Genomic DNA, 11,784 nt, shown 5'->3' with positions numbered 1-11,784 from the left:
CCTTTGGTGTTCTTATTTGCTCTTTTTCTTTGGTTTTCTTCTTACTCGTAGATCTTCACACGGGGTTGAAGTTTGGGATTCCTGTTTCTCCACCCATCCTTGCGATGTCTGACGAGGGATCTTCCTCTGCATCCTCTTCTTCTCTCTCTCTCAAGCGCCGTAGACCTTCTCCCGGTGAATCTACGGCCTCGTATCCAATGGAAACCGATTCCGGCAACCAGCAGGAATCCGGTGACCCCCAAGAGTCCGGCGGCCACCTAGAATCCGGTAGCTTTAGCCAAGCTTCCGGTAGCCAAGAGGCCAGTGGCTCTGGTCAAGCCTCTAGCAGCTCCAGCCAATCTTCCGGCGAGGAGCCTTCCCCAACCACCCGCGGAGCCCGGATGGGCTCCTACGTTACTGAGTGTGAGATCGATGGGCTGTACCGGTCTCGGAGGATTCCGGAAGGAGTTGCCTGCCGGATTCCGGGTAACGAGATCGAACCGGATCCGGAAGACGACGAGCATGTTGTTTTTCTCGCTCACTTTGAGCGCGGCTTCGGCCTTCCTGCCTCTACTTTTTTCCGGGATTTCCTGGATTTCTACGATCTCCAACCTCACCACCTTCCCCGGCAACGCCCTTTTCTATCTTTCTTGTTATGCCACCTTCATGGAGGCTTACATCGGCATTCGTCCCACTCGTGAGACGTTTGCCCGTTTCTTCAACCTGCGGATCAACTCCGTCCAGGGCAAGGAGATCCCCAAGCCCAAGCCGCCCGTGCAAAGTGCGGCTCCCGCATCGTCGGCTCCCGCCAAGGGAGCACTTTTCTTAAGCTTTCCGGCCTCGAGTCTTGCCGCACCTGGCAAGGAACTTTCTTTTACGTGAAGAACACCGGCCGCGCTGATCGCATCAATCTTCCTCCATATCAAGCGGGGCCCCCAGTAGAACCAACTGAGCTATAACCCAAGGACGGAACACGCCGAAACCAACCGGTAGTGCGTTTCTTGGCCTCTCTGAAGAAGGAGACCAACATCTGTTCTCGACGATATCATCCGGACTTTCATATCGCGCCGGTGCTTCCTCTGAAGCGCCGCGCACATAGGATGAGCGAGATGTATGGCCCTGTGCGATCCTACCAAGATCACAAAGCCGCGCTCTCAAAGAAGAAAGACGTTGTTCTCAAGGCCAAGCAGATTTGTCAAACTGCTATGCCTTTTGAGTGGGCATGTGGCCTCCTTCCCCTCAGTTTCTCGAACCGTCCGACCCAAGAAGTAAGAGATTACGCAATTTGGGGTTGTCTTTGCCGGTAAGTTTCGCTTTTGCTAACCATGTTTTTTACCTTGTTTCGTGCCAGGGACCGCTTCCCCTCTATCCAGGCAGAGCCGCGAGGACCTCTCCGGAAGCGTGCCTTTGACTCCTTCGACCCGGATCCCTACATCTTTTGGAAGGATCTGAAGATGGGGAAGACTCCGGCTGCGCGCCTTGGCCGGGACCCGCCGGAGCCCACCGGAAATCCGGAGGAGCTGGTTGTGCTCGAGGTATTTTCTTTTCCGGCTTCTTATACTTTGCCATTATCGCTTTCTTGCGAATTGCTTCTTAGCCATATCCAACTCACAGATCCACGAGCGCGTGCCGCCCCTGCGCGCCGAGGCCGGCACTGAGTTTGTGGACAAACTCATGGCCCAGGGCCGTAAGAACAAGCAGCCGGCATCTACCGCCGGCTCCAGCCCATGCTCCTCCCTCCAAGCGCTTCCGGACGGAGCCCGTGGGGGAGAAAGAAGTGGGCGTGCGCCGCTACGGGCGCAAAGCGATGCCAACCGCTTCCGGTAATTTCATTTTCCGGCTTGCCTCCTTTTTGCTAAGATCTTTTTCCTGTTGCTTCTACTCAACCACTTGTCTTTTTCTTTTTCTCAGCCCCGCTCTCAAGCTTGGCCCAAGGCCATCGGGCTCGAGGGATCCGCAAGGACCTCAACCCCTCCTCCTCGTTCAAGCCCGGCACCATCCGGTGCCGGCAACACCTCCGCCTCCCTTTCGGGGCACAACAAATTCGGGCGTGCGGCCCCTTCACCGTCGGATCACCGCACGGAGGAGGATCTTTCCTTCCTCCCGGAACACCAAGACACCGGCGCCAGAAACAACGGCGCCGGAGAAGAAGAAGCTGCCGGGCGCGCGCAGCCTTCTGCTCCTCCTGGCCTCGAACCGACAACTTCTGCGCCGGAATCTTCCGCGCCGGAAGGCTCCAAGACGGGTGACGCTCCTAGCGCTCCCCCTTCTCCACGCACCATCCTCATGCCTCCGCCTGAGACTCCTCGCGCCCAGCCCTCCAAGGCCGCTCCTGGCGCGCCGCCGGCTAAGACTTCCGGGGCCTCTTCTACCGCGCCGCCGCCCAAGCCCTCCAAGCACAACAACGGGAACGCGACCGCCACCACCGCCCCTTCGGGCGGCCAGCAGCCCTTGGTGCTGCACGTCTCCAAGGCTGCCAAAAGCGCCAGCATGAAGGCCACCGGCCTCCTCGGCCGTATTACGGAGTTCCAGCGCCAAGGCCGGGACCTGGGGCACCTCCTGCCGCATGCCCAAAAGTGGAACGCCGCGGACATCACTCCGGCAACCCGCGGCATGGGCAAGGATCGGCTGCCGGCACCTGATCCTGTCGGGGATCGGTGTTCTGAGGAGCACTTCATGCGGCTCCGGGCTGCCGTAAAAGAGCTTGACAGCGCGTGGTACGATTCCACGAACAATCTGACGGTATGTTCTATTAACTTTCAACCTTTGCCGGTTTCTTTGTTTCCGGTTCTGCTTTATCTTTTCCTTAGTTTCATGCCGGTTTCTCTCTTGTCTATCTTCCCAGTCCCCGAGTTTTGTGGTGAGAGCGCAGCTCTTAGCGCAAAACTTAACTTAAGTTTTTAGCGTGAAACCGGCACTGCCAGTCCCCGAGTTTCGGGTTAAACATCTTCTCCTTAACACATAATTTACTTTAGAAACGCGCAAAACCGGCACTGCCAGTCCCCGAGTTTCGGGTTAAGAACTTTGTTCTTAGCGCAAAACTTTATCTTAAAAACGCGGAAAACCGGCGCTGCCAGTCCCCGAGTTTCGGGTTAAGAACTTTGTTCTTAGCGCAAAACTTAACTCATTTCTTCTTTTTCTTGAACAGGTCACCGCTGACACTCGGAAGGCCCTCTTCGAGGAGCTTTTATGGGAGCACCGGGAGCTCGCTGAGGCACACGACAAGTGCCAAGGTGAGTTTTTTATTCTACCGGCATCTTTGCTACCGGAAACCTTTTTTCCTTGTGACACTTACAATTTCTGTTCAACAGTGATCCCGGAAGCTTCCATCGATGCTCTCAAGGAGCAGCTCGCCACGGCCCAACGTACTATTTTTTCCTTTCTCCTTTGAACTTGGTTTCTTTTCAGTTTTACTAGTGTAACCTTGCTAACACTCATTTTTCCGGTTACAGGGGAGAAGGATGAGCTCAGCCGGCAGCACCAGGAGGAGCTAAACGCCCTCAAGACCAGCTACCAGGAGCTCAAGTCTCAGTTGATTCAGCTGGGGCTTGACCACGCCAAGGCCCTCAAGGCCGCTGAAGTGACCGCAGCGGCCAAGTTGGACGAGGCTCTGAGAATGCCTGCAATGCCACTGTGGTGTTGCGGGCAGAGCTGGAGGAGATGACCAAGGCCCGGAAGGGTGCCGATGAGAAGGCCGCGCGGCTGGAGGAGGGGCACAAGGAGTGCGATCAGCTGATCCTGCAGACCGACACACTTGCCCTCCGTAAGTTGTTTTCTTTTACACTTTGACTACTGCATACGAGCCTTTTTTCCTTCGACCCCATTTTTGTTTCCGCTATCTTTCCGTCCGGTCTCTCTTCTTCCGGATTCTTTTCTCTCCGGTCTCTTTTTCTTCCGGTCTCTTTTTCTTCCGGTCTCTTTTTCTTCCGGTCTCTTTTTCTTCCGGACTCTTTTCCTTAAGCTTTTTCTTTCTTTGCACAGGCCTCTTTCCGGACTCGCAGAGGTATGCCGTCAAGAAGGTCGACGCGCAGCGCAAGGACAAAGGCCAAGCGGATCTTACCGTGCCATGGACGCCCAAGGACCATCTGGTCGCGCTTAACGCGCGGGTGTCCCATATGCGCTGCATAGACCGCAATCTTTCGGACATCCCTGATGTAGCTACCCAGCTATACAGGACTTTATGGCCTGGCGAGGAGGTGCCGGACACCTTCTCCCTCATCAACGACCGTCTGAAAGGTGCCGGCAGGAGGATCCGCGAGTGGCAGTGCTCTGCTGCCCGCGCTGGAGCGGCCTCCGCCCTCCGCGGCGCCTGCTCCTGGTCCCCGGTGGTCAATCTGGACGCCCTTACTGGCGTGCGCGAAGGTGCAGAAACGGATCTGGACCCGATCCTCTCCGCCAAGCGGCAGGATCGCGCGTACCGCATCGCGGAGTATGCCGACATGCGCACCTTCATCCCTCCCCCTCCTGGCGTCACGGATTATCTCGACGAGGAGGAGGGTGAAGCCGAAGAAGAGGTCCTGGGCGATGCTGGTGCCGGCGATGCTCCTCCGGAAGCCCCTGCTGCATGATGATTTCCTTTGAAGTGTTTGCTCATTATATCTGTTTGTCCTGTTGCTTTAAGACAATATCTGTTAAATTCTGCCCCGGAATGCCGGGGCTTATGATGTAAAACTTAAGTTTGCCTGTGGTTGTGCTACAACATTTCCTGCCGGTAAGTTATACCGGTAGCTAAGTACTTATGAGTTTGCCTTAGCATATTTTGCTGTTGGTACCGCGTTTATCCCGCACGGCAAAGATTTCTCAATTGCTTCCGCATCCAATTTGATGCATACTTGGTTCTTTTGCCTTGGCTCTGCCTGCCTTCTCTGGGCGTTCTTTGGCGTATGAGCACAAGGTTCTTTCACCAAACAAGCATCTTCTTGAACTTAGAAATAACTTTGAAATTTTGCAAAAAACCGGTTTAACCGGGGTTAATTAAATTTTTCAGATTGTTCTTTCCTGCTCTCCCTTTTCGCAGTTCATGTGCTTATCCCCTACCGGTTTATCTTGCTTGCCATGAAGCCGGCTTATGACAGCAAAGCAGAGTCGAAGACTCCGGTATGATTTAGCACACTACTAAACCGGAAAGAAAAAACATTCAATAAGCAACCGGTAAACTGAAAAAAATAGACAAGTTACATGCAACTTAAGTTGGGGTAGTCCCCGAGATTCACTCAAGGTTCCGGCATCTTTTATTCATAGCATATAAGGTACAAAAAGGAACTTCTTACACCACCACTTCGTGAGTAGAAAGGACGCAATGTAGCTACGTTCCATGGACGCTTGCTCTCCTCGCCGGACTGTCCGCCTTTCCTTTCTTCCATTCCCGTGCATCTATCAAGTAGTATGCATCATTGTGAAGCACCTTGCTTACAATGAAGGGACCTTCCCACGGTGGCAAAGCTTATGCCGGCCTTCAAAGTGCGCTGCACCAGTGCGAAGTACAAGATCTCCTTCCCGGAAAACTCTTGGGTTAACCTTCCGGTTATGATAGCGTCTTAGGTTTCTTTGGTAAATGGCTGTTCTTGCCAAAGCCAGCTCTCTTGCTTCTTCTAGCAAGTCCACATCGTTTTCTCTGGCCTCTTTGACCTCTTGCTCAAGATAGAGCTGTACCCTTGGTGAATCATGGATGATATCGGTTGGTATCACCGCTTCGCTCCATAAACCATGAAGAAGGGAGTGTATCCGGTAGACCGGTTTGGAGTTGTTCTTATACTCCACAAGATCGATGGTAGCTCATCGAGCCAACATCCCGGTGACTTTTCCACCGCATCAATGAGTCTAGGCTTGATACCGGAAAGCACCAAGGCATTCATTCTTTCTACTTGGCCATTGCCCCGTGGATGTGCCATCGAGCACAAATCCAACCGGATGTTCTTTTCTTCACAGAACCTTTGAACTCACCTTGAGCAAAGTTGGTTCCGTTATCGTTGATGATGCTGTGCGGGTATCCATACCGCAAAATGACATCTTTCAAGAATTTCACAGCTGTATGCCCATCACACTTTGCGATAGGTTTTACTTCCAGCCACTTGGTGAACTTATCCACCATGACCAAGATGTGAGTCATGCCGCTTCTTGCAGTTTTGAATGGTCCAACCATGTCAAGGCACCAAACAGCGAATGGCCATGTTAGCGGTATTGTCTTTAAACCGGATGTCGGGTATGGTTTTGCTTGGCGTACCTGGCAGCCGTTGCATTTTCTTACCAAATCCTCAGCGTCCTCCAAAGCAATGGGCCAATAGAACCCATGCCGGAATACTTTTGCTACCAAAGCCCTTGATGAAGCATGATGCCCACATTCTCCTTGGTGAATTTCCTCAAGCATTTCTTTTCCTTCCTCCGGTTCCACACACCTTTGAAGGACACCGGTAACGCTTCTTTTGTACACCTCACCATTGATGAATGTGTAAGCTTTGGACCTTCTTTGTATCCTCCTTGATTCATTTTCGCTCACCGGCAAGGTGCCGCCGATCAGGAATTCCTTAATAGGTTTAACCCATGATGGTATTTCTAACCAAAAACACCGGTGCATCTATCTCCATGCTATCTACCGGCATCGTTTCTTCCGGTATGGGTACAGCAGTCCCCGAGCCTACCGGAGCAGTCCCCGAGCTTGCCGGAGCAGTCCCGGGTTCCCTTCATCGATATCCATGGGTACTACGTGTGACTCTCGGTACAAAAATTGATTCTGATTCCGGGCTCGGCTTGATCGATGGCACTCTTAGGTGAGCCAAAGCTATTCCGGGAGGAATTTCTTGCCTAGATGAGCCCAACTTGGACAAAGCATCCGCGGCTTCATTTTCTCGCTCGCGGCACATGGTGAAACTCACATCCTTCGAAGAATCCGGCAATCTTTTGCACGTGAAACCGGTACGAGGCCATGTTGGCGTCTTTTGCATCCCAATCTCCTGAGCACTGCTGTACCACAAGGTCTGAATCGCCATAGCAAATGATCCGGTGTGCACCGATCTCTTTTGCGACCTTAAGCCCATGGATCAAAGCTTCATATTCAGCGACATTGTTCGATGCCCTGAAATGTACTTGCAAAACATACCGTAGGTGGTCTCCTTTTGGTGAAGTAAGCACCACACCAGCACCTAGACCTTCCTTGAGCTTAGATCCATCAAAGTGCATCTTCCAAGATTCTATCCTCTGATCGGCGGTTTGTATTGCATCTCCGCCCAATCAACAAGGAAATCAGCCAAAGCCTCGTGATTTTATGGCATCTCTTCTTTCATATACCGCACGTACGGTGATATCTGGATCGCCCATTTTGCAATCCGGCCGCTGGCATCTTTGTTGCACATGATGTTGGAAATTGGTGCTTCACTCACCACCTTCATGGGGTGCTCCTCAAAGTAGTGCTTGAGTTTTGTGGCGGCCATGTACACGCCATAAGTCATTTTCCTGGAAGTGAGGGTAGTTTTGTTTTGAGAGGGAGAGCACCTCGCTCAAGTAGTATACCGGCCTCGGACGGTTTTTTCTTCCTCTTCTCTTTCAACCACAACCACTACACTCACAACCCGGTTTGTTGCTGCTATGTATAACAAAGCATAGGCTCCCTTTCTAGAGGTGAAGCCAGATGGGTGCTGTGGCTAGCATCGTTTTTAGCTCCTTAAACGCTGCGTCCACTTCGAGGGGTCCAGACGAACATGTCGATTTCTTCATGAGAGCATAGAGTGGCGTAGCTTTTTCTCCCAACCTGCTTACAAACCGGCTCAGCGATGCCAAGCTTCCGGTAAACTTTTGCACATCTTTTAACTCTCGAGGGATAGCCATTCTTTCTATCGCCCGGATCTTTACCGGATTAACCTCTATGCCCCGGCTTGAAACCAGGAAACCGAGCAGCTTGCCGGCGGGGACACCAAAGGTACATTTTGCCGGATTGAGTTTCATCCGAACCGCCTTAGGTTATCGAATGTTTGCCGGATGTCATCGATTAAAGTGTTTTTTACCTTAGTTTTTATCACGATGTCATCCACATAGACTTGCACATTTTTTCCAATTTGATCAAACAAGCATTTTTGCATACAAATGCTGGTACGTTGCACCGCGTTGCGCAACCCAAAAGGCATAGTGACATAGCAATACGCCCCGTGCGGGGTAATGAACGCAGTTTTTATTTGATCTTCCTTTTTTAAGGGAATTTGGTGGAAACCGGAATAGGCATCCAGGAAGGACAACAACTCACACCCAGCAGTTGAATCAATCACTTGATCGATTCGTGGCAAAGGAAAAGGATCTCTTGGGCAAGCCTTGTTCAGGTTGGTGTAGTCGATGCACATGCGCCACACCTTCGGAGCTTTTGCCTCCGTGTTCTCATCTTTCTTCTTTTCAACCATTACCGGATTGGCCAGCCACTCGTGTGCGTGACCTCCACAATGAATCCGGCAACAAGCAGCTTGGTTACTTCTTCTCCTATGATCTTTCTTCTGTCTTCAGCGAACCGACGCAGCTGGTTGCCGCACCGGCTTGGCATCTTTCCGGACGTTTAGAGAGTGCTCAGCCAGCTCCCTCGGAACACCTACCAAATCATCGCTGACCAGGCAATGATATTCCGATTCTCTCGGAGGAAGCTGACGAGCGCGCTTTCCTATGCTTGATCAAGGCCGGCGCCGATACGACCGGTGCGCTCGGGGGCAGCCGGATCCAAAGCACAATGTTCTTTGTTTCATTGGTTGGCTTGAATGCCGGTGTGCCCATGTTTTCACTCATTGCCGCCAAACTCATTTGTGAGGATTGAGCCAGCCGCAACAGCTGTCTGCATTCTTTTCTTTTCCTCCGCGATCACCAGCGATTCTCGCTAGGTTTGATCCGGCAGATGCGATTTCCGGTGAGATCTTATAGTTTCCCACCACGCTCAATGGCCCACGAGGTGCCGGCATCTTCATCTTGAGGTAAGCCGTATGAGTGGTGGCCATGAAAGCAGCCAACGCCGGTCTCCCCAAAGAATGCATGGTAGGGACTGTCCGGATCCACCACCTCAAACCTCCAGATTTTCCACCCGGCAATTGTCACGTCCTCCAAATGCCACGTCCACCCGAACTTTTCCTATCGGGGCACAGGACAAGCCAGGGACGATCCCATGGAACGTTGTGCGCGTTGGCTGAAGCATGTTTTCTGTTATGCCCAGCGTTTGCATGGTGTGCCTGTACATGATGTTGATGCTACTGCCATTGTCTATCAGCACCTTGCTGAACTTCACTCGAGTTTGCGGCCCTTTCATGATCGGGTCCACAACAAGAGCATATCCACCCGGATTCGGCATGATCTTTGGGTGATCCTTGGATGACCAGGTAAATTCCTGATTGGACCACATCATGTACGTGGGAACCGCCGGCATCACAAAGATTGACCTCCATGGAGCGCCGGTGTACACTTTGCCGGTCTGTTGGCTCAGTGACAAAGACAACACAGCACAGATGCGGATCTTCGTAAACATTCCGGCCTAAAGGTGCCGGTGGAGGTGGCTGGTTATCATTTTGCTCCACCCGGTTAACTTGCTGGTACTGCTGCCGGTTTGGCTGCACCGGTAAGGCGTTTGCCCCGGTAAGTGGTGGTGGTGGCGGTAGCTGTTGTTGCTGCCGCGGCATGTCTTGCGGTGGCCGCGCATCTTTCACTGTTCCTTTTTGCATCAAGTACTTGGTCCAGGTACAATCCTTCGTCAGATGGTTTGACGGATGTGCCGGATTCAGCGTGTGCCACCGGCAAGGTTGATCCATGGCAGCTTCCATGGTGTATTTCGCGGGTTCTTGCCAGTTCTTCTTCTGGACCCAGGGTTTCTTTTCCACCCATTGTTTCTTAGGACCTGCCCATGGCTGCGATCCGGTTTTTTGCCTCTGGCTGTCGCTGGCCTCAAAGTTTTCCTGCACAGCAGCAACTTGCTGCGGACCGTACCTTCGATCCGGAAAATCTTCCCTTCTTTTGTTATTCCGGTTGTCCCGGTGTTGTTCGTGGCGCAGCTGTTCCGGCTCCGGTTGCACTGCCGGTTGCGTTGGGTCTCCCAACGCATAGCTATCCGCCACACGTATCATAACTTACAAAGTTGTCGGCATGTTGCGCTGCAACTTTTGCCACAACGGTGAACCTCTTCTGCATCCACTGCTAAACCAAGCAATGGCTTGTGCCTCGATCACCCCCTCACAGGAGTTCCTTGTGGTGTTCCACCGGGCTAGATAATCCCGGTCTGTTTCGTTCGGGCGCTGCACGCACAGAGCAAGTTGCTGCGGCCTGTTTGGCCTCTGATAGGTGCTGCTGAAATTGCTCACAAAGGCCTCCTCAAAATCCAGCCAGCCATTTATGCTTCCTGCCGGCAAGTTGTTTAGCCAGATTCTTGCCGGTCCAACCAAAAACGATGGTATGATCCTCACGGCCCAACGCCGGTTTCCTCCTCCTGCTACGGTTCCTCCACCGCCGGCAACGTATACCGCGGTCACGTAATCCGCGAGCCAATCTTCCGGCTTCGTGGTGCCGTCATACGTCTTTGTGTCACGGGGCAACATAAAGTTGCGAACTGGTGGTTTTTCTTTCATGATCCTTGGGCCAAAACACTTTGGACCTGGAGGACCTTCCTCCTCGATCATTTCGACAAGTATACTCTATCCAGACGGTGCCTCGCATCCCGTTCCGGTAAGTATCTCTCTCCCATGCGTTCTCCCAATGGGTTCCGGTATGCTGCCGGTCTCGTGGAATCGGCTTCATCGTGACATTCCGGTACCGCGGCCCTTGCCTGCCGATACCTTGGGGGATCTATTTCCTCCTCCTCGTACGCTGCCCTTGCAGCTCGATAGTTTTGCCCGGTCTCATATCTACCGGTATGATTGTTTCCGGCATAGCCTCTGGCGTAGCCTCGCTCTGCCCCTTGGCTTTTTCTACCGGCATCGTGTTGCCCGGCTTGTTGCTTTCCGGCAAGAACCGGATCGTACACAGTCATCTGCTGCGCATTCACTTCTTTTTCTCTCCTTCTATCCGGATGGGGGACGAAGCCTGCCCATGGGATTTGCTACCGGCATTCTTTGTTGAACGCGCGGATTTTGAGGCCGCTGCCTTGTTCAGCTTAGCCAGCTGCTCAGCATTTTGCTGCTCAATGGTTTCCAAGCAGCTCTCTAACACGCTCCGCTGCTTTACCAAAGCCTCTCCGAAAGCGACTCGCACAGCTCTACAGCGGCCTTAGCAGCTTTTATAGTTTTATCCGGCTGCTATACTTAGGCTTTTCCACGATGCTAACGTATGCAGAGGCGCTCTTGCCGGTAAGAATCTCTTTGCGCAAATCTTGATCTAGGTTGCGAGCTTTTAGCCGGTTTTCCGGCATCCTAGCAGCATGCGCGCTAACAGAAGCAAAGCCATGGGCAGCGTTATACTCACGTACGGTTAGGTTCAGCTCGCGCTGCGCCCTGACGATGTCCTTGCCGCTCTCCAGCATCTTCTGGCGCTGCGCCTCCAGCTCTCCGCCTCGAGCCGCTGCCGGATCGATGTTCTGCGCGATGGGGGTGGCGAGGACGTTCATCGCCGCCTGGAGCGGTGTCTCCGGTGGCGCGGATGATGCTCCCGCTGCGCCTGCGCCGCGCTCCAGCGGTGGCTTAGCCGCACGGGTCGAAACCGCGCGACCGGCACCTTCAGCCGCAACCTCCTTTCCTGCACCAGCCACACCGGTCATCATTACCTCGACGCTGCCGGCGGCGCGGCCAGCACAGAGCCATCTTGGCGGGTCCGATGCCACCAGCACCGGCGAGAGGCGCTGGCGCACGGGGACGGTGCCGAAGT

General features: G+C 53.2%; 1 protein-coding gene across 1 annotated transcript; it reads left to right on the top strand.

The window, feature by feature from the left end:
* The first annotated feature begins 380 nt into the window (after positions 1-380).
* LOC139830217 (uncharacterized) lies at positions 381-3,643 on the top strand. The gene is made up of 5 exons (XM_071818226.1): positions 381-418; positions 1,331-1,514; positions 3,128-3,212; positions 3,291-3,344; positions 3,432-3,643. The coding sequence occupies exons 1-5, from the start codon at positions 381-383 to the stop codon at positions 3,641-3,643; spliced, it is 573 nt and encodes a 190-aa protein (XP_071674327.1).
* The last annotated feature ends 8,141 nt before the right edge of the window (positions 3,644-11,784 follow it).

This window comes from Lolium perenne, chromosome 4, assembly GCF_019359855.2.
Source record: "Lolium perenne isolate Kyuss_39 chromosome 4, Kyuss_2.0, whole genome shotgun sequence".
In the NCBI taxonomy this organism is placed as follows: Eukaryota; Viridiplantae; Streptophyta; class Magnoliopsida; order Poales; family Poaceae; genus Lolium; species Lolium perenne.
Note: the sequence above shows the minus strand (reverse complement) of the source record. Positions and strands in the feature narration are given on the sequence as shown.